The sequence below is a fragment of the Carassius auratus genome, chromosome 38 (genome assembly GCF_003368295.1).
Source record: "Carassius auratus strain Wakin chromosome 38, ASM336829v1, whole genome shotgun sequence".
Taxonomy (NCBI): domain Eukaryota; kingdom Metazoa; phylum Chordata; class Actinopteri; order Cypriniformes; family Cyprinidae; genus Carassius; species Carassius auratus.
The window spans coordinates 5,906,573-5,928,820 of NC_039280.1; the positions used below are offsets into that span (position 1 = coordinate 5,906,573).

At 38.9% G+C, this 22,248-nt stretch overlaps 1 protein-coding gene across 5 annotated transcripts in view; it reads right to left on the minus strand.

Annotated features, from left to right (window-relative positions):
• Window positions 1-20,697, minus strand: part of map3k4 (mitogen-activated protein kinase kinase kinase 4) — a 30,138-nt gene extending 9,441 nt beyond the window's left edge. Inside the window, exons 1-13 of one of the 5 annotated variants that reach the window (XM_026223605.1) lie at window positions 20,412-20,697; window positions 9,272-9,447; window positions 7,172-8,487; window positions 5,770-6,027; window positions 4,912-5,064; window positions 4,253-4,410; window positions 3,970-4,086; window positions 3,266-3,365; window positions 3,100-3,183; window positions 2,735-3,004; window positions 1,557-1,706; window positions 1,015-1,176; window positions 283-416 (exon numbers count right to left, since the gene is read on the minus strand). In XM_026223605.1, the coding sequence (XP_026079390.1) occupies window positions 283-416; window positions 1,015-1,176; window positions 1,557-1,706; window positions 2,735-3,004; window positions 3,100-3,183; window positions 3,266-3,365; window positions 3,970-4,086; window positions 4,253-4,410; window positions 4,912-5,064; window positions 5,770-6,027; window positions 7,172-8,487; window positions 9,272-9,447; window positions 20,412-20,467 (3,134 nt within the window). In that variant the 5' untranslated portion in view covers window positions 20,468-20,697. Of the gene's footprint in view, window positions 1-282; window positions 417-1,014; window positions 1,177-1,556; window positions 1,707-2,734; window positions 3,005-3,099; window positions 3,184-3,265; window positions 3,366-3,969; window positions 4,087-4,252; window positions 4,411-4,911; window positions 5,065-5,769; window positions 6,028-7,171; window positions 8,488-9,271; window positions 9,448-18,351; window positions 18,375-18,786; window positions 18,810-19,317; window positions 19,560-20,411 lie in introns of those variants that run through there. The other 4 variants (XM_026223606.1, XM_026223607.1, XM_026223608.1 and 1 more) reach the window with 4 other exon arrangements.
• Window positions 20,698-22,248: the final 1,551 nt, after the last annotated feature.

The window sequence follows — 22,248 nt, forward strand, 5'->3', positions numbered from 1 at the left end:
TAGCATCAATAACAAATTTTTAAATACATTTACTCAAAACTTGTGTTTGTACTGTTTTCTAATGTTTATTCGAACACTGTTCTGTTTTGGAACAAAGTCTTTTTATAATCAAGTGAGAGGGGATAACGTTCCTTGACAAGTGCATGAATGTAAGTGCATAAGTGGGGCGTTTCAAATCATTACTTTTTCATGTTTTGAAGTTAAGATGCCCAAGAAAATAGCTGCCTTTGTAGGACATAGACTGCATAACATCCTCTTTGTTTTGGAACAGAGCCTACTCACCTTGGACGAGTGCCTCTTCCGCTTTCACACTTCGTGAGGACAAAGTTCATCCACTTGCGTGCAAAAGCGATGTAACGCTCCCCTATCCGCCGCCTGAACTCTCCAGACATCAGCCGCACAACCTCTTTATGATACTGCAGGAAAGCAAAAAACATATGCTGAACTGATAAACTCACGAAAAATCCTTATGCGTTTGCCTTCTTCAGACTTGACACTTTATCCTTAATGTTTTCCCCCCTTGAAATTCTTTAGTTCTGTGATGTTAGCTTGAAAGTAAACAAGTAACATCTGCACACTGCCTAAAAAATGAGGCAGATAAATTAAAATACCATAAATATATCAAAACTAAATTTTCGAATAGTGATATGCAATGCTAAGAATTAATCTGGACAACTTCGAAGGCGATTTTCTCAGTATTTAGATTTTTTTGCATCCTCAGATTCCAGAAAATAGTTGTATCTCAGCTAAATATTATCAGATACTAATTAACTATACATCAATGCAAAGCAAATTTATTCAGCTTTCAGATGCTGCTAAATTAAAAAAGAAACGGACTGGTTTTGTGGTCCAGGGTCACATATAGTGAAATGTAGGGCAGAACTTGATTTGTCCATTGGGAACTGATCAGATCAATTGGATTGCTGTTGGCTAATTGTGGTGCACTTTTGATTTCATGGTGACTTTAAGGTGCTGTGCAGCATTCATATACACAGAATCCTGTCAGGTTCGGACCTCAAATGCAAAGTTGTAGCCCTGGATCATGGCCTCTCTGTAATACTGCTGCAGTGTGGCTTTCTCCGTCTCCTCCACCTCAGCCTCAAACTCTGAGGTGAACATGTAATCCACACGGTCGATCGCGGTGTTGATCTTGATGCACAGTTGGAGAGCCTCATTCTGAAAGGACAAAAAATGTTTTTTTAAAGAGCAGCTCAAAGCAAAATTGCTTTGCAAACATCCTGTTTGCTGATGTGCCGTTTATATGTTTTCATATCATCAAATAATGTAACTCGTGTCTATGGAGCAAAACCGAAAGTCTCTGCGTTCCTTAAACCCGGGATTTCCATGCGTATTTTTAATGAGTGAAGACCGAACTGCATCTACTCCATCTGTATGCTATATCAGCATTGAGTGACACAGATTGAAACCCATGCTTGATGTGATTTGAAAGTGGGTCTCCAGAAACTCCAGTCACAGTAAGAAAACAAGTACACATCAGCTGATATGTCAGAAACTGGGACCACAAAATATATATTTTTAGGTTTAGTTTGCATCACCTTGAGCTGCTCCAGGGCGGTAACAATAAGCTGTTGGCTGGATGTCTGCTCTCGGCTGAGGGTGAGAAGTTCTTCCATGGACTGCTGGAAGGCTTTGCGTTGTGTCACCAGGTGGGCCGACTGCATCACAACCAGCAACAGATTGTCCACCTAGGAAACATATATGACATATTAGAAGCTTTAACGAATGGGTAGCTTGTAAGCTGAGATGACTATATATAAATCCTAAACCTAAAAATTTTAAAACATACTTTTTTCTTCAAAGAATGGTAGCACTTTATTTTACAGTCCTGTTCCTCATGTACATACTATGTACTTATTATAGTAATCACAATAACTATGTAATAACTAGGTACTAACCCTGAACCTACCCCTAAACCTAACCCTACCCCATGTAGTTACCTTGTGTTACCAGAACTTTCTTAGATAAATACACTGTATGTTAGTACACATACTGTAAAATAAATGCAACCAACAAAATAATACATTAAAATGTGCAATATAAACAAAATAACAATATTTTTAAAAAAAAAACCTATTTTCTATTGAATAGTTTTAAAATTGAATTTTTATAACCGTGATGGCAAAGCTGAATTTTCAGCAGCTATTACTCCAGTCTCACAGGATCCTCCAGAAATCATTATAATTCATTCATATCATTATAATGATAAATTGGTTTTAAGTTATCATCAATTATTACTGGTGCTCAACTTTTAGTAATGGTTATTATCAGGGATGTACACAGTTTTTGCTGCTTTATATTTTAGATTTTATTGTCACTTCTGATTAAGGTAACAAAAACCTTTTTCAACAAAAAAAAAAAGTCACTAATTTATTTTTTAAATCTTACCCAAAATATATATTCAATATAGATGAGAAATCATTTCTGAAGGATCATGTGATGAAGTCTGGAGAAATGGCTAAAATAGAAGTTATTTTAAATGGTAATATTATTGTATTATTAAAATAAACTTTCATTTTAATACTATTTAAATTGTAATATTACAAAATATTACCGTTTTACTCTATTTTTGATAAAAAAAAAATGTAAAATACATTATCTTAATCACTCCAGACTTTTGATATGTAAAGAACTACTTTTTGAGGAAGTGACTAATTTCTGTGCATTAACAGCACTGAATGGTTAAACTGAGAAGACCACACGCCTAGCTTCATACCTTCATGGCCCGTAATGTGTCCACAGTCTCCATCTGAGGTACTAGTTTGAGCACAGTGCCATCCCACTCGGTCCAGGCACCATCGGTGCTCGAGTCCCCAACTCCATGTTTGCTAATGAGCAGATAGGCCTCATCTTCTGGGATCTCGTCTGGTTCTTTTGAGCAGTCCTTTCCAGCTGCTGCATTCAACAGCTGTAAGATGACTAGCCGCTGCTCCATTAGATCACAAGGGACGAACACCTGGAGCTCCTCCAGTCCTGGGATTTGGACCTAAGAAAAGGGACACACAATGACAAAGTTATTAAGCACATGTAGAGCGTCTATCTATAGCAGACTATCATTAATATAGAGGAATGTCTTAATACTTTGACATAATTCTTGGACTTCAGTGCTTGGAGAAGGGCGGGAACTCCACTGGTCAACCTGAATTCTGCAGCAATCTCAAGATCCTGGATAGTAGTTAAGAAGAATGTTAAAATTGTCCATCACAGTGACACACCACAGTGCAAACATAGTGCCAGGTGAAGTCACCTTGCGCAGCATCTTGGCAAAGCCTAATGCTTTAGATGCTCTCTCCCTGGCTTCGTGGAAGAGCTCTTTGAGCGAGCGACTCGTCTCAATCACCGAACGTCTGCAGGGAAAGAAAAAACAGGGTTAAGGGGAAATGCTTAAAAAAAAATGGCAGTCAGTAAGCATTTTATGATGTGTTAAAAATATTACAATAGAATAGTGAATAGTTATTCTTCAGAAATCATTCTAATATTCAAGTTGGTGCTCAAGAAACAATTTCTTAGTATTATCAGTGTTGAAATCAGATATTTTGCGTAACGTTGTGGTATCAGTGATCCTTTTTTTAGAATTATTTGATGAATACATAGATTAAAGAGAACAGCATTTTTAAAGACCATTTGGAACACAATAAATCTCTTTAATGTCACTTTTGATCAATTAAATGTTTCTTTGTTGACTAAAACAAATATTTTCAGACAGATATTAGAACTAAATTTGTGTTTGACATTAACGGCACCAAACAGAATTGGATTCTAATCTCATTCTATTTAGTCCCTCTTCTATAGTCTCTATATCCCTAACCGTTCTACAGTTTTTAGATGAACAAACATTTTGGCTAGAATAAATAAGACAGATCTGATGACATAGCATTGAACACATGTTCCACAAGCTTTGATAAGTCTAGCACTGTGTTTATTACTCATTAACTGTTGTCTCAGACACACCTGATTTCATCAGAGGCAGTGCTGTCATCCGCACACTCCCAGAACTCATTGCCACTCTTCTGAAGACCCGCATCCAGAAAGTCTCCAGTGGATTTTAGCAGCATGCCAGCAATATCACTAGAAAAGACAAACCAGTAGTGATGCTTTTTGTGCAATGTACTTTGATATGTAATTCCAACCATTTTTTTCTTCATTTTTTCATCAATTAGAAAATACCTTCATAATGCTTTTCTATGGTACAAATGAAACCGCTAGGGCACAGAGTAAAAGACTAAAGACTAACCAAAAGAGTTTGCCAGACTGGGCTTCTCCTCCCCGGATGTATGGAGTGATGACTTTGGTGAAATTCCACTCCTCCTCCAGTAGGTTCTTCAGGCTGTGGGAGGCTTGAGGCAGCTGCTGTAACATCTGGATCCAGCTGCGCATGTAGTCAAAGTACACCTGCATGCACAGACACGGAAAATACTTATTGTCTGATCACTTTCTTTTAAATGCAGCTCTTGAAGATGACTGCTGATGTTTGCTGGAAGATTCTAAAACACAATGAAACCATGTAAGGATAAATCTTATTTTTAGATTTATTTTTATTTTATAATGCAAAAAGCAGAACTGGGCAAAAATCCCTGGTAAAGATGAACAGCCATCAAACACAGAACCACTCCCATCGAGTGACTCACAATGAAATAACTGTACCATTAACATCTCATTATCACTAATATCCTCATTTGAGATGATTACAGGCAGTTATGCATATTTATTACTATATACACATCAGACTCACACCATCATGCAGAATCTGGGTCATATAGGGTTGTTTATTGGAATTTAGTGTAGCAAGATTGACTTCCTATATGAGTCAATGTCACTTGGTCATGAATGTAAATGTAATTAAACAAGAAAGCCTGTGAATAAGATTACAACACCAGTCAGTCCTAATCCCACCTCTAGCATTTTGTGCAGATCCTCCTCAAACTCGTCGATGTTGGCGTTAGTCTGCAGACCCTGGGGGTCAGTGACGACGCCTCGTAGCATAAACTGGTAGTACTGTTTCATCAGGAGACCTCCTTTAAGAACCTCTTTACACTCACGCACCAACTACAACACACACACAAATTCACAAGTCAGCCATTTTTGATGTATCTAGGGATCATTTCATGGGATTTAATTTAGTCATGCTGAATGTGTGAACAGCTTTTATGAGTTTGAGTCTTGACGAGAGCCAAACACAATTTCTGCATAAGGCATAACATTTCAAAACAGAATAGAGAAAGTATAAATGTATAACCAAAACACTACACTAAAAAATCCAAGTCATACAAAAAAAAGGGTTGCAACTATAATGACAGACTCTTCTGTTGGCTTCATCAAAGAATAATAAATAAAACAAATAAATATAACTACATATAATATAAAAACTACAGAAAAAAATATAGTATTGTGAAATATTGCAATTTAAAATAAGTAATTTCTATTTTAATATTTAATTTTCTACTTCATTAATATGAAGATTAATTTTTAGCATCATTACTCCAGTCTTCAATGTCACATGGTGCTTCAGAAATCATTTTAACATGTCTTATTATCTATGTTGAAAACAGTTGTGGTGCTTAATGTTTTTATATGATTCTTATAGGATATAAGGTACTTTTAATAATATAAAGTTTAAAGAAATGCAATTTATTTAAAATAGAAATGTCTTGTAACATTGTAAATATCTTCACTATCACTTTTGATTAATTTAACCCCCGAATGTTAGAATGGCAGTGTTTATACAACATGTAGGTATCTGCAAGTAATGACCTGCTTGATGCTGAGCAGGGACGGTTCCCCTGCAGGCCTTTGCTCAAGGCGCAGTTTGAGGCACTCGTGAATAACATTTAGCAGCACACGGCAAAGCACCAAGAAGGCCGGCCGGAATGAGGGTAGGTCCATGTCCATAAGCTCCTTCCATGATACTCGTCCCGACTCCGCCTCCTCCTCCACCTGACCGGACACGGGACGAGATAGCTCTGGAAGGTAGTCACAGTGCTGCAAAGAATAACCCGGGACCGCTGACAACTAACAGAAACAGAGCAATGAGAACATGGACATTGAAATTCAGTACATGATTGTGGTTATCAACATAAAACAGAAAACACTGGCCACAAAATATTGCAGAAATACAGTTATGTAGAATAAAAGACAGTACACTGACACCCATCTCTTTGCAAATTTCTTGCAAATGACAATTCAGCATTTTTTTGTTGGCAGAACACAGATGAGTTTCTGAAGTATTTCCTGGCTGCTATTTTCAATATATTCAAACAAAATGAAGAATGAAACTGTCAGGCTCCAAAATGACAAAACACAGCACCATAAAAATGTTCAACACACGTGACATGTGAAGTTGAAAAAAAAAAGACATTATTCTAAATGTGTTTTTGGTCTTACTATAAATGATTCATCCATGCATATGTTGTTTTTGTATATGTTTTGACCTTAAAATAATTAAAATGTGTTTAATCAATCTCGTTCTTCCAATAAAAAGACTGACTCTTCTCTGGTGACGTATGCTGGATTTCTCAAAACAATTAGTTCGCATAAACACCCCCCTATTTCTTACAATCCACTGCAGACTTGCATTTAGATTTGCTTTCATCCAATCAACAACCAAAGAAAAGAAATTAGTTTAATGAAACAAAAATGAGTTTTCCTCAGATGTGTTTCACTACTCAGAAGATCTATTGTTACTTCAGTCACATCGCAACTATCGCTTAAAATGCTAACTTCCAATAAAAAAAATTAAAAATAAAAATAAAGTATTTCTGCCGATATGGTTCACAAAACTGGTGGAATGATTCGTTCAAGTCATCTACTTCTCTGACTCAGTGACCCATTTGTGGAGGTAAACAGAATCATTTATATGATGATGTTTTGACCTTTGGAGCTGGAAGATCTAGTTCTCATCTATAGCAACTGCATTTAATAGCAACCAGTACAGTTCCTCTTTTGTGCTCAAAAGAAGCAGAAAAGTCACAGTTCTGGAACAAAATGAAGGTGATGTAATGATTAAAGTATTCTCATTTTGGGCTGAACTAATCCTTCTCAGCTTCTCATTCTTTCCAACCTTCCATGAAGCCAAGAGGGATGTTTTCCCATTTCCTCCGATATTCCACGTTCACAACCAAACTAAAGTTCTGCCAACACTCAGTTGCTCTCTCACCTCTTGAGTGGGCATGTGACTCAACAGAGCAGTTCTGGACCTCTGCAGCGAGCGGTCCATCAGCTTGTGCAGTCTGAGGATCAGTTTACGCAGTCCCATCTGCTTAAGTGCCTTATCCACAAAGGGCCTGTAAATGGCGGTGGGACAGTAGCAGGTGTCGTTGTCCCGTGGGAGGAACTCCTCCTCTGAAAGGAGGCGTGAAAACTTTGGCGTGGAGCAAGGCGACTGCTCCCCGTCGCTGGTCGCCTCACTCAAGGTCCTTTCGTCCCCGTCATTGTCGGCAGTGAAGGTAGCAGTGGACTCTGTCTCATCCTCGTCCACCTCATCGTCCTCATTGCCACGGGAGCAGCGAGGCGAGGGGATCTCGAAGATGGGCCAGCCGATGCGGGAGAGGTCCCTGAGGCCCAGCACGGTGCCCATCACGCGCAGCTTCTGGTTCAGGTCCTGAGTGATGTTGAGCCACAAGCAGAGCGCCTGCACCCTGCCCTGGAAGTCTCGAGCCGCATACTTTTCGTAGTCCTTCTGCAAGGTTTGCAGCGACGGGTACAGAGCCTCCACTGACTCTAACAGCGACATGACCCACTTCACTTGATCGAAAGCTACTCGCTGCCTTTGCAGGTGCTCCCGGCAATCCAGCACTGAGGAAAACGGAGCAGCGGCATCGATTTCTCCCCAGGATGTGGAGCAGGTGCTAAAGCTAAATGGATCATTCCTGCAATTGGTTTCGCCAGGACAGAAGTTGCTCTCCTCAACTAAGACAATGCTCTCAAGCACAGCTAAGCTGCTATAGTCCACTTTGAAATGCAGAACCTCATTGATGATGTCAGGTATGGCTTGGCGGGCAGTGTACAGGTACAGGTCCTGCTCCGCGACATTACGGCGGGCATGCCAGGCCTGCAACTCCAACCAGATGACCTCTTTGTTCTGGCCCATAATGGCTGTGTTATCCAGGCCTCGCTGCTCCTTTTCTTTCTTCTTGGATGACATGGAGGTAAGCTTAAGCAGAAGTCGCAGAGTCTCAAAGAATTTAAGGCGGTCTGCCGGACAGTCTGTGCGTGAGGTCTGCCGGTGGGGGCGAACAGGCAACATGCCCAGGCTCAGGTAGGGCTTGCGGGGATCCATGTTTCTGGAGCCGATGGCAGGATTATCCAGCATGAAGGAGCCCTCGAACGTCTTCTTCTTGCTGTCTCGCTCGTTGGAGCGCTGGTTGAAGCGTTGCTTCTTTTCTTGCTTGTAGCTATGCTCTTCAGGAGGTTCGGCTGATCTGGCTCCTTCACGTTCTCGTTGAGACAACGGGCTGGAGGAACACGGCTTCTCTGTTGACGAAAGATATGAACGTTAGTGACAGAGACAACCCATTTGTCACAATGAGGTTACACACACACACACAAAACAAAAGTCACATTTCTATATATATTTAGTCTGCATTTGTCTGCAATTGACTTATTTTATTATTTACAAGCAATATAACAGAATAATAATAGGGTAACAATAATACCTGGCCCAGACCTGTTTGGCATCTAACAGCACATACAGTTGCTGATGAATGTACAGGATGACAACTAACTGCATGATGTAGCTTATTAGAATGCACATTTATGCAACTTAAATTTAAGATATGAGGGCAGAAGTGCCCGTGGATGGGTTTTGTCTTATATTTATATCATACACCATAGGCAGCAATATAACAAAAGCAAAAATAGAATTGCAAACGTGATACTGATTTTATACAACAGTTTAATAAACAAAAGCTAATATTTTGTTACATTTTATATAGAAAATGGTTTTGCTTAATTTCCCAAACAAAGCAACAGCCGAACTTAATATGGTTGACTATTTTTTTTATTAGTTATCACCAACTTTGCTCAGTTGTTGCAGCCCTAGTTATTATTCGTCAATGAAATATTATTTTAATATTTTTCACCCTATTAATTAAATGTCAGTGCACAGGTACTGCAGGGTTTTTTTTATTTTTTTTTCATTCAACATGATCTTAAGCTCTTGAATGTCACTCCAGATTGATTGCTTTGCACCCCTCTGTGGATCACTAAGGACCTAACACCATATGTTTCAGAAATTTGCAAAGTTAAGGGCTCTCACCTTTGCCCTTTGACCCCTGGCTGCTTCTCTGGTGTTTGTTGGACATGCGTTTTATCTGCCGAGAGTTGCGGGGAGGGGAGGTGCTATAGAGAGTCTCCTCTTCCTGGCTGGGCTCGTCCCAAGACTCATCCACATCAGTTTTCTGCTGGGCCACATCTTTGGATGAGTCCTTGAGCCTGAATAGAAATCACAACAATCAAAAAAATGTGTATGGAGCAAAAACGTGCACCATTGAGCAAAACTAAAAGTGAAACCACATTTTTGTTATCAAAATAGAAGAATTTAAGAAAGTAAATCCACAGCAAGGTCTAGAAGCACATAATAAGGGTCTTTCCATTTTAAAGAGGATCACAAATTGGAAGAGGAAATTCATCACATAAACAATGAAATGAACAAAAAAGGACTTCTTTGCTAACTCGTGCAAAACTAACCATCATGCTGAGACAAACTGTGCATGTAGGTGTATTTGGACACGTGCATGTCTCTGTGTGTGTGTAGGAGGGAGGAAAATGATATTGATACAGGGCCATTGTCAGGCTATGGAGGAAGGGATCACTTTCACAGTAGGGACAGACTTTGGTTGAGTTAATCTGTGATTCCACTCACAAAGACCACTCGGAGTCAATCAGAGTCATCCATCTGCCCCTCACACAAACATAAATTCACCCACAATCCCCAGGGAGTCTCCAGCCAGCCCAAATGTCCCCCAGACACCTGCTGCAGGGTATTGTGGTCCTCGTGCCAGAACATTCAGACACAGCCCGCCTAACACCCTGCACCCCACCGCTGCAGCCACTTAACATATGGATACCACCCTGAGACACATCATTTATGTTTAGCTGACTCACATCACTTTAGCACCATTTACTTTGGTGGCACAATTTGGAGGCGAAAAAAATCTAATTGTGACTTTTCTGCTAAAAAAATAATATTATTTGAAAATAAAACTGTATAAATATAATACTAACATTTATCATCATAATTTCTTTATTTTCAAACTTAATAATGACTTTATGCTTGAAAACATTTAAAGCTTCTCTTTTGTTGACAACAGAAGTTTGGGAGGATTGTCGGCACGATGCATTCCCAAATGCGACCCAAACTCACAGTGCATGAAAAGATGTTCATGAGGAGCAAGATTTTCTGCAAATCAAGCCATGAGACACTTAAAAAAACACCAGATTATGAGCTGCTAAAGTTTAAAACACCACATTGCAATCCTCCAAATATGCAGCACATATTTAATTAAGCTGCAGACTTTTGACAATCATGTTAAGCCATATCAGGTTTTCAGCTACTTTGATCAATTGTGCAACCCTACATTTACACTCACTGCATGCAAATTAATGTGTATTTTTCAACAATGAACACAGCGAGCATTATCATAATTTCTGAAAACTTGACCACACAAGCAATAAAAAAAGTTTCCATAACTTCCACTTCTTTCTCTCTATGAGCAAATATGCACAATCTAGTGCTATGTGGTATACTGAATACCAGTGTTTATTTTTCTTATGATTTGAATTTTTAAAATACAGCAATACCAGTGTCATTTAAATAATGTTCAGATAGTGTCTGAGAGGGGTCTCTTTTAACTGTGTCACTGTGGTGTGAAAGTTCCGAAACTGAAGCAGTATCATTAAACAAAAAAGTAATATAGCCAAAAACACTGCATAGCCACTCAACATGCATCGACTGTACATCAGACGATGTCACGATTATAAATGAGAGTAACTCTTGGTTAACATGTATTGATGGGTTTCGACACTATTTAGAGTCAAATTTTTTAGGGATGCACCGAATGTTCGGCAACCGAAATTATTCGGCCGAAAATAGGCAAAAAAGCACTTTCGGTGTTCGGCCGAATAAGTAAAAAGGCCGAATAAATTTTGCCGAACAATGACGTTTTTAATGACGCAATCAAATAACCCGCGTAGAGTGATAGGCGCGCGCTTTATGCAGCAAACATGTCAGCAGTGTGGAAACACTTTAAAAAGTGTCAGATAAAGATGCAAAAATGGCCGTTTGCAGACATTGTTCTGGATTTGGGAAAGCCGCTAGGTGATGGAGACGGTCAGGTGATGCACAGCGCAGGAGATGAAAACAGCTCAGAGAGTAAACTGGCTCGTACTACAGATGAGCCGCGCACAGTCTCGCTGTCTGACATGTTCGATGAGATCCTCCAAGAGAATAACCCATTTGCAAGACAGAGGACAAGCTCGACTGCTCAACAGTTAGATGGGCAGTGTTGTGCCTGAACGCGTTCATTGAATGATAGTTCATGAACTCGTTCATATTTTGGGCGAACGTGAACTGAACGTGCTGTATTACTACCTGATGAACGTTACTGTCAACTCGTTCATTCTGGTGTCTGTGAACGGCACGCTCACTCAGGTTAACTTCGTTCAATAGGGTGCCACATCTCTATAGAGCCTTCCTGGCGAAAGCCCGGCTAAAACACACCGTAAACGGGTCTTAATATGTAGCGAAAAAACACCCAATCTGGCAACACCAGCCACCAGTGGCGCACAGTCGTCCGCCGCATGAGCGACGCGTCATCAAAAAAAAAAAAAAAAAAAAGGCGACAGCAGCATGTAGCAAGAAGGTGTATGATCATTTAAAATAATTTTTTATGATGTTTATGACAATGTCGGTGAGAATGGGAGACAAAGCATTAAAGCAACAATGGGGGAATGCTGTCCCCTCAATCCTAATGTAAACCCTGGTTGGATAAGGATTCAAAATTGGATATTATATGAAGATAAAATCTGAGCATAGCTTCATTGTTAAAACTGATAAAATAATTGCTGTCTGTGATTCTATATGGGCTGTGGCAATAATTGTGAAAAATAATAGCTTGCAGCAACATATGGAAAAAAAGAACTATGAACTAGTTAATTTTTGGAACTTAGTGAACTTAGTTCAAAATGTTGTAGTTTGAACTATGAACTGAACTAGTTCATTTTAAAATTTGTGAATTGAACTTTGAACTAGTTCATGTAGAAAGTGAACTTTCCCAACACTGTAGATGGGTATCTCTCAGAAGTCCCCATCCCCAGGAGCAATAACCCTCTCGAATTTTGGAAGACAAATCAAGGCCGCTTTCCTGACCTGGCGCAGATGGCACGCAGGTAGGCTCCTTGTATGGGAAATTAATTTAAGATTTTATTTGTATTTTGGATTATGGTAACACTTTATAAGTAGTTTATATTTTTAACATTAACAATGAAAAACCCTTATTAAAAGCATTTATTAATCTTAATGTTAACATTTACTAATACAGTATTAAAATTAAGTATCACATTTGTAATTTCTGAATTAAAAAGTATCAAAAGTGGTAAGCCTATTTGTTAAAATTGTTAATGCACTTATACTAACATGAACTAAATATTTTTTATTATCTTACATTAACGAAGATTAATAAATACCATAACAAATGTATTGCTCATTTTTAGTTAATGCAATAATGTTAACAAACATTGTAAAGTGTTACTACCTATATTTTATATGTATTTTGTGAAAATTCTGAACTATTTTCAGTGTAGTAAAATAGTAGGCCTACACTGGGTTTCAACCATTTCATTATCTTGAAGACATTGTTCATTTTGAAATGAGCAACTGTCAGAAAACTGCAATAAAATTTTCAACTATTCTGCAGGTACTTGTCTGCTCCATGCACAAGCACCAACAGTGAGAGACTGTTTAGTGCTGCATCTCATGTCCATACCTGAAAACTCAGAAGGACTGAAAAAGGTGACAGATTGGCAAAATAAATGGAAAAAACGCGAAACACCGCATTCGGTATTCGGCCTTCGGCCTTCGGCCAAGCATTTCATTATTATTCGGCTTCGGCTTCGGCCAAGAATTTCATTTCGGTGCATCCCTAAAATTTTTCTACAATATTCCCTCATCATGACAGTATAAAATAGACATTCTAAGTCAATCTACTGCAGGAGCCTATTTCCTCTCTCAGTCAGTAGAAAATGTGGTTTACACCCAGTCATGCATAGAAAAAAAAAATACAGTCATACACCGTGAAAACTGTATAATTTTGGAAAATACCGTGATGTTAATTTTTGGTCATAATACCGCCCACCACTAGCACAACAGCATGTAAATAACATTTTGCAAACTAGTTGCATGCAGGGTTTCTGTGCAAAATTTAGGCTCAACCAGCCTAGTCCAACTCTCAAAAGCTTTCTGAGAGGGTGACAGAGTTTTTGTGTTTGAAGGTGCAGCAATGGGCAGAGTCTGTGTGACCAAACCCTTCAGGAATGACACCGGAAATGGTGAAATCACCCAGGCTTCAGCTGTTTGTTTGGTTGTCATGACGTATCTCCATTGAACGCTGCTTGAGCACTAGAGCAGAAAGGTCTAGAGAATTCTGCCTCTGTACTATCACCCCACTGAAAGGGATCCAACCTGCAGAAACACCACGGAGTGCAACCCCATAACGCACAAAAGCAACAAGCTGTTGATTTACAGCTGCATATGGAGCTTAGGTCTATTGAATAGCTTGTCCAAGGTTATCAGGAACAAACTATATAGCAGAGGAATGTTACAGCCTTTGACAAGGGCCATAAACAAAGCTGACCACATCTGCCTCGCTGCAGTCAAGAGAAGCCAGTGAACTCTGACCCCATCCACCACTGGAGTCATTGTTGTGGCCTGCAGCGCTTCATTGTGTGATAGCGGCACATGGACCAAACGGTTTCAGTGTCTAATGGCTGGTTGCAGCCAGTAATAGAAATGCTATTGCTGAAATGATTCATTTTTGTGTAATGATTTTTTTAAATGTAAGGTGTACGAAAATAAAAGGTTTGTCCAATCATATCCCTCAGTCCGAAGATTACGACAGACTATCTTACCTGCCTGTGAACATATGTATTTGCATATCTCCACACATTCAGACCGAGTGAGAATGGAACACGTTATTATTGTAATATTATGCCATTTGTGTTGTGTTCTCACTGGTGAATGAGACATGAGGTAATCTGACAGCATTGCATTTAACCCTCCACCAGAACAGTCTCTCATCGTGTTGCTGGTTAGCCTCTTGTCTGCCTGTGACTGTTCATGTGTTTTGGAGGTGGTGTGACTTTGGAGAAAGATTTGCAAGGAAGGTGGGATCTTAGGCTTTCAAAGCTAGCTTGCTATTGCTAGCCTCTCTGAAATCACCTACACTACCTTTAAAAGAACACTTCACTTTTTTTTTATAGGCTAATTTTCCAACTCCCCTAGAGTTAAACAGTTCAGTTTTACCATTTTTAAATCCATTCAGCCGATCTCCGGGTCTGGCGGTAGCACTTTAACTGTAGCTTAGCATAGATCATTAAATTGGATTAGACCGTTAGCATCTAACTCAAAAATGACCTTCTATATATATATATTTTTTCTATATTTTATATTTTTCTTATTTAAAACTTAACTCTTTCATAGTTACATCATGTACTAAGACCAATGGAAAATGAAAAGTTGTGATTTTATAGGCTGATATGGCTAGGAACTATACTCTCATTCCAGCGTAATAATCAAGGAACTTTGCTGCTATACCACGGGAGCAGCAGGCGCAGTGATATTACGAAGTGCCTGAAAATAGTACTTTTAGGCACTTTGGTCATTCAGACAAGGTACGCTACACTTATGAAAGTTACAAAAGTTATTTAGTCAAGAATAGTGAGCGATCTTTTGCTATTTTATTAACATTAAAGTACAGGAAGCAGCACTAGGATTATGCAACAGACATTATAAGAGATGTAACAATCACCAGTTTGACGATAAATCATGATAAAATTCCCCACGGTTAGTATTATAATTTAATCTTTTAATTATCATTAAAACCATACTGGATTACCGCGATTTCAGACTGAAAATGTAACTTCGCCATCACCGAGATAAACTACATTTTTAAATACTGAAATACAAACATTTTCTTTCTTTTGATTTTGGGGCAAAATATGACCTGGATATTTCTTGACCATTTTCTTCACCCTGTACTTGCTATTTTCCCTTCGATCACAAAAACACAAAAATCCAGTATAAAATCTCAAAAGAAAAGTTTAAATTAAATTGTTGTTTTTTTTGTTTTGCTGTTGTTTTTCCAAAGGACGTTTACAGACATGGCATAAACCTAAAAGAACACAATGTCACAGACAATACGGAACAAACAGTAAGCCATGCCGCAAACTTATGTAACTTTGACATAAGACCTTGCGAGCAAATCTATGCTACTGCTGGCATTTGCAAACACACATTCTCACACTTCCTTCTCTAACACGCAGATGACATCCCTGCTGAGCCACCGGCTGATTGAGTCAGCCCTGCAAGACACATGAAGACCTGACTGGGCACTATCAGTCACCACTGACACACAGTTCACCAAAGACAGACACACGCACAAATATTTCTCACTTCCCCTTATTATCAATAATGAAAATAATGATTAATATTTTGTGGAAACCAAGAATTATATCAGGTTTCTTTGAAGAACAGAAAGTTCAAAAGAACAGCATTTATTTGAAAATAAATCTTTTGTAACATTATAAATGTCTTTACTCTCATTTTATTATCAATTTAACATGCCCTTGCTGAATTAAACTCAAAACTCAAAAACCTTAGTATCTGCAAAACAATGCATCATAACAGCAATAAAATAAAAAAAAACACGAATCTAAGATTAATTGATCTCCAAAACAGTTGTTAATTGCAGCCCAAGCAGCAAACTTTTTACATCCATATGACCTTTCCCCACAAGCACTGGAAATAAAATCCAGAGATGTTGCTAGTAAACAACTCCACTGGCCTGTGATGTTCTGTTCCCTTGAGTGTTTTTCTCTGAAGCTTATGTTGTCATGCAATTGATATTCAATATTTCCTCACAGTCTGCAAAGAAAGTTAAAATTGAAGTGTGTCATTTCTGTATCACAAGCAGCAGCACCAAATAAAATTGCAAGTAATTTGTTTGAGCAGCCCGAATGAGTAGAAAACACCAGATCATCTAATGCTGAATCTTTAAAATCAACCTTATTTCTAAATGGTGCTAATGTTTTGGTGAAGAAATATTAGATAGAAGTGTCTACAAATGTGCAAATGTAAACTGGTTTCAATAGGCTGTCAGAATGATATACTAATGCACTTGGGTCATTAATAAACTGTATTACCAAGCCTATCAAGATGCAGAACAACTGTTTCATTCCTGCACATTTTCCTTACTGTGAAAGCAGCACATCTGCAGCATTTTGAGGTTTCGGTCTTACTGATTTGAATCTTCTACAATCTCAACATACACACACTTCCATGCTAAGAATACATCTGCATTCTGCAAGAAAATACAATTCCTATAATTGCATGACTCAAACTATATTAATGTTGCTTGTTAAGTTAAAGGTTGGCATCTTAAATAAGATCTCTATAGGCACAAAATACAACTGGCCGTGAATGAATGAAATGGATAATAGCACAATGTCACATTATGAAAAGTGAGTTCCAGGAATGCTAAAGGAGACTTCCTCTAATTTTAAAACAAGCCACTTCCTTTGCTCTATTTCCCATCACTACGCCACAGATTTGTACAATATTATTTCCTGTGTCCGCATAATGACCATTTGAGCCCGCAAGGCAGAATGACTTATGTGTGTGTGTGGGTGGGTGACATTAAGACAAGAGCATGCAGAGCAGAATGGACTGAGTGTTGCATGAGGGACCAATGAAAATCCACCAACCTTGTCTAGCCAATACCTCTGAATTGAGGACTCAACATAAGCTCTAACCTCCACGCCTGGTGCACACACCCTCTCCGGACAATTGAAAGCATAATGGAAGGAATTACATGAGAAACTAAAGACTGTTTTGGGAGTTTGGCTAGACAAGCGATCGCTTTAGGACGATATGTGTTACATCTGAGTACTTCCTTCCTAAAGACAAGTCAAAAAGAGGACACAGAGGACTGAAGCTCTGCTGGGCAGAGAGATGCAGGTGCTTGGCCATCATACAAACCAAAATACTAAACTTGCAACCAAAATATAGCACACAGAGGAAAGAATTATCAAAAACATGCATACAAAACCACAGAAGCATCATGTGTGGCTTCAAAGCACAGCTGTGTGAACTACTGGGGCTGCCTGGAATATCCAGTATTTAATATATAACCTCTATTTATGAAAACGATCTAGGTTTATGTGATAAGCGTGCCTTGATTATATTTTATTTTGCATTTATTTTATATTAATTAACACATCAGTTTCACAAGCTATTTCTTGGCAAAAATTTTGCATTCCAAAATCATAAACATTCCAAAAAAACATCAACTTATTCATATTTTGAATACAGCTAACGCCACTGATAAAAGATTTTGTTTTTCTGCATCCATTTTATAAAACATTACCTACAAAGTCTGTCCAAGCTAAAAATTATTGTCACATGACATAAACAACTGAACAGACCAAAATGTTTGTTTTACTTAATCCTTAAAACAATTAATCTACTCGGTAACAATTGCCGTAAGGGAAAAACAATGATTTTACAGAAGTCAGATAAGACTTGGTACTAAAAGCAATCTGCAGCACTGCACCATGGGCTGTGCAAAGAAATAAATCAATGAGATCCAGCCATGGGTGCCTCCAGGACGTGAGGTCAACATTCTTTTAGTGCGTCCTGAAGTTGAGGCATGCTTGTGGTCATAAATGAACTAGGATGGGATTTACAGCATGCTTCACAATGCAGAAAAACGTCAAAACATCAGTTCTGCAAGTTAAACAAACATATTGAAGAATTGCTTGCTTGACAGCTGCAGAAAAACCAATAAGGTTACTGAATAACATGCGCACTAAAGATTACAAAGTGTTCAGAGGCATCAACCTGATTTTAAGTTACCAAACAAGGCCAAGAAATACGTTCTTGACACACTAAGCAATTTTCCAACCTATAAATGCCAATGCAGTCTGATTTTACAGTTAAGCTCATAGCAGCTCAGTTCACATGAACTGCACAAAAAAAAAAAAAAAAAAAAGCAAAAAAGTAAAGTGCACAACAAATCTCTGGTCTTGCATAGAAAACCACTTATCTCTACCATTAACACTTACCAATGAAAGCAGTTTATCAAGAAGAATTGCTAGGAAGGGTGGGGAGAGCAGGAAAAGAGACAAAACAAGGCATTCTTGAGAAGCTGTCGCCAGGCATTCAGGGCTAACAGTTTCGGTGACGTTGCGTGGGTTCATAAGAGACAAAACTATGAAAACACTCCAACAAAACATTCCACTGGGCTTTATCAGCTGAAACCTTGTGCACATGGCAGTGGGCAAAAAACACTTTCTGAATCTGATCTTAAACTTATGAATTCAAATGCAAGAGTACAGAACGCACTGCAAAAAAAATGGCATGTGGCTACAGGCCAACAAGAGATATGGGGGGGGGGATAATTTGCCAGAAGAAGCTGTTCAGTTCAAAAAAGTACAGTTCAGGTTTCAAAAAACTCCAAACATCAGTGAATTAAAAAAATAAAAAAACAGCCAAATTACCCGATTACAACACTTGAAAATTAGATGTTGCACGTCAAATCCAAGAATTCCTGCTCAGAAGAGCTCAGCCGGGTGATTTCTGGGAATAGCAAATCAAACATTTCCCCAACTCACTGAGGGAGTGTGTGTCAATGTGACTCATAGGGCTCGTGATGACCGGCTGGATATTTTATATTCAGTCACGACTGTTGCTTCATACCGGCTATCGGGTCAACGACCAGCTTCACTCATAGTGCTTGTTTTTTTTGTTTTTTGTTTTAGAGTTCTGTGCAACTCAAATCGCATTCGAGGAATGATGCAAAACAAACTTGAACATTGAACCGACAAACTCAAAATGTTTAATCGCAACCTGAGATCGAGACCGGATATAACCGGTGATCTATTCATGTAACAGCACACTGAAATAGTACACATTCCTGAAACTTTAAAAGGCACACTGCAGAAACAGAAAGAGGGACGCCGCACACAACAAGCGCTAACGTTAGCCGAGTAACGTTACATTGATCTTGCATAGACGCACAATCTCTATACCTTTCCCACAGGTCGGCTCGTTTCCATCAACGCTTTGTTTTCCTCTCAGAAACGGACGTAATCGTGCATACGCTTGCTTTGAGGTCGCTGTTTTCAATCCTTTTACAAAAGTTTGCAACTTTAATATGAAATTCTGCTTAGTGTTGCGCTGCAAAGCGGGATCACTTTGTGGCAGGAAGCGAGATGCAGCGATGCCAGATTCGTGAATGAATCATTCTAGGGAGTCGGCTCTTTTCGAAGAATTGAACTGCACCAGAGCGATCTGAACTGGACTGAATCGTTTCCGATTTAGCAACTATGGTCGCAAGTTCCATCGTACAGTTCCATTCCTTAATAGAGTTCAGTGAAACTTCCAACTATTAGTTAGCTAACGATCCTTTTGGAAACGAAAACCTGATCAGTTCAAGTCAACCCATTAAAGGGATAGTCCAACAAAAAAAAAAAAATCTGTAATTTTCTGTCCAAATATTTATTCTAATTTAAGTTTTTCCTGACCTGTATGAATTTCTTTATTCTGCTGAACACAAAAGTGAATATATATGGAATATATGGAATTATATTCCACTAAAGAAATAAACTTTTGAATAGTAGATATTAAAGTTTTGAAAAACCAAAGGGTGAATAAATTATGATAAAATGTGAATGTTTGGGTGAACTAATTTTTGTAACTTTTTTCCTCTATTCCAGGTTTATCAGCGCACATAAGTTATAATAAAGCATTTCAAATGAACTATCATGTCTGCAACAAACTGAACATACGTTAAATCACACCCTTAATTAATAAAACTATATGTAAAACCGTTATAAACAGCGGCTTCTTTAAAGCATTAAATATGCTGTGGCGGTCTGTCATCACAGAATCTAAGTCCTGCTGAAGTGAGCGATTCGCAGAAATGACTCGGATTTCCCATTACAAGAGGGTTGAAGCTGCGCGCATGCGCTCTAGTCGCGCCCAATACGGTCTCAATGGGTGCACAATTTGGCAACGTGTCCTGAATCCCGGCTGTGTACTTGCGTGACCACACACAAACATTCATGCATACAGACACACAAACTCAAAAACGCAAGCGTTGGTTCTGATGTGCTTCCCTTACCTGATCTCATCCGGGGGCTCCATAACCGGGGCCGAATCGACGGGAGTGCTCTCCATTCACCTGTGCATGAAACAGAACATGTCCAGGAAAAGAGAGGTCGACTTTGCAAAGACTTGTTGTGATATAAGTCCCGGTGCACACTTTATTTTTCTATCCTTCTGCAGAGTTGAGGCTCGCCTGTGTGTGCACTGACGCCATGTTTCCAGCAGCGAACCTCTGATGAGGGAGTGACACACACTGACTCTACGGCAGCTCGTGCAGTACACCAGACCCGCTGCTGCGACCGACCGGATCACGGCCGCCCCGTTCCGACGCTCCCAGGAACTGCAGAAAAAAAATACCTTACAGTAGATCCATCTGCCAGATTTTGACCTGCGTTTTTCGGACATAGGGGCGCACAAATGCATTGTCCACATCACTTAAAATAGCCTTATAATGCGATTTTATAAAGGGCATGTTTCTTTCGTAACTGTAGCTCTGGGGAAAAAAGGTCTAATAATAGAGAATTGAAATTGCATTACTCTCAGACCCTACGTGCATACAGATAACAGTAGAGCATAAAATACAGATAAGTACAGATTAAATGTAAAATACGATTATTCAATTGTACAAATAAGGACATTTTAAAAAATAATAATAAAAAAGATACATAAAGCAGAACACAACATACACATGGCATAGTGAAAAACCAGTGAAATAAACAAATACTGCAGATGTTATGATTGTAGTGACAAAAAGCTCAGAGAGTAGTTCTTTATTTAAACTGTCAGAAGAGGTAGTTGAATCAGTTCAGTTCAATGCTTGAACGAGGTAGCGTGCAGACCAATGCTGCTTAAGTGATTGGTGCAGGTTACAGTGTGTTACTGGGAGGGGGAGTGGTAGGACGTGGGGATTTTTTTTTGGGGGGGGGGGGGGTCAGCTTCCTGACAGCCTGATGAATGAATGTCCTGGAGGGAAGTGAGAAAGATATTCTCAGCTGCTCTCGGTAAGCGTTGAATGATCTTCCAGCAGGAAGCATTGCAAGCACCATACCACAGTGATGCAGCTAGTAAGAATGCTCTCGATGGTGCCTCTGTAGAAGGTGCACATGATGGGGTTCGGGGCTCTGACTCTTCTCAGTTTGCGGAATGAAAGTGAAACTCACGACATTTGCCAAGTATGGTATAGTCCATACTCGGAATTGGTGCTCTGCATTTATCCCATCCAACACACACAGCAGTGAGGAGTGAACATACCATGAACACACACCTGGAGCTATATATCCAGTGCCCAGCGACTGTTCCCACCCAGTTTCAAAATGGTGACCTTTTGCCTGTGAGGCCGTGATAACCACTACAAAAAGGAAACCTGGGAATGGAGACATGGGTCAGCAGAGTGAAGAGGAGGAGGCTCAGCACACATCCTTGGGGGGCCCCAGTGTTCAGTGTGATGGTGCTGGATGTGTTGCCATCGACAGTAATAACAACTGTTTTTGATTGTAATAACAATTGTAATTCTAATGTTTTAAAGAGAAAAAAAATTGTAATTCTAATGTTTATAATAAAAAATGTTTTACATTAACTAATTTCATATTATTATTATTGTTTTCTAACGTTCTGTTTGTTTATTTTAATGAATTGTGTAGGTTTCAATATCACATTAAAGGTTGAAAAATAGCTGACAATTTTTCTTGGATTTGATTTATATAAAAATATTAACAAGGGTAGACTTTTTAACCAGTCTTAAATTATTTGAGTTTGATGTATTAATTTATTTTATTCACAGGTTTTAATGAGATTTTCATTGCTAAAAATACATTTACTCATAGATTTTATTGTTATATGAAAATGTAAAATAT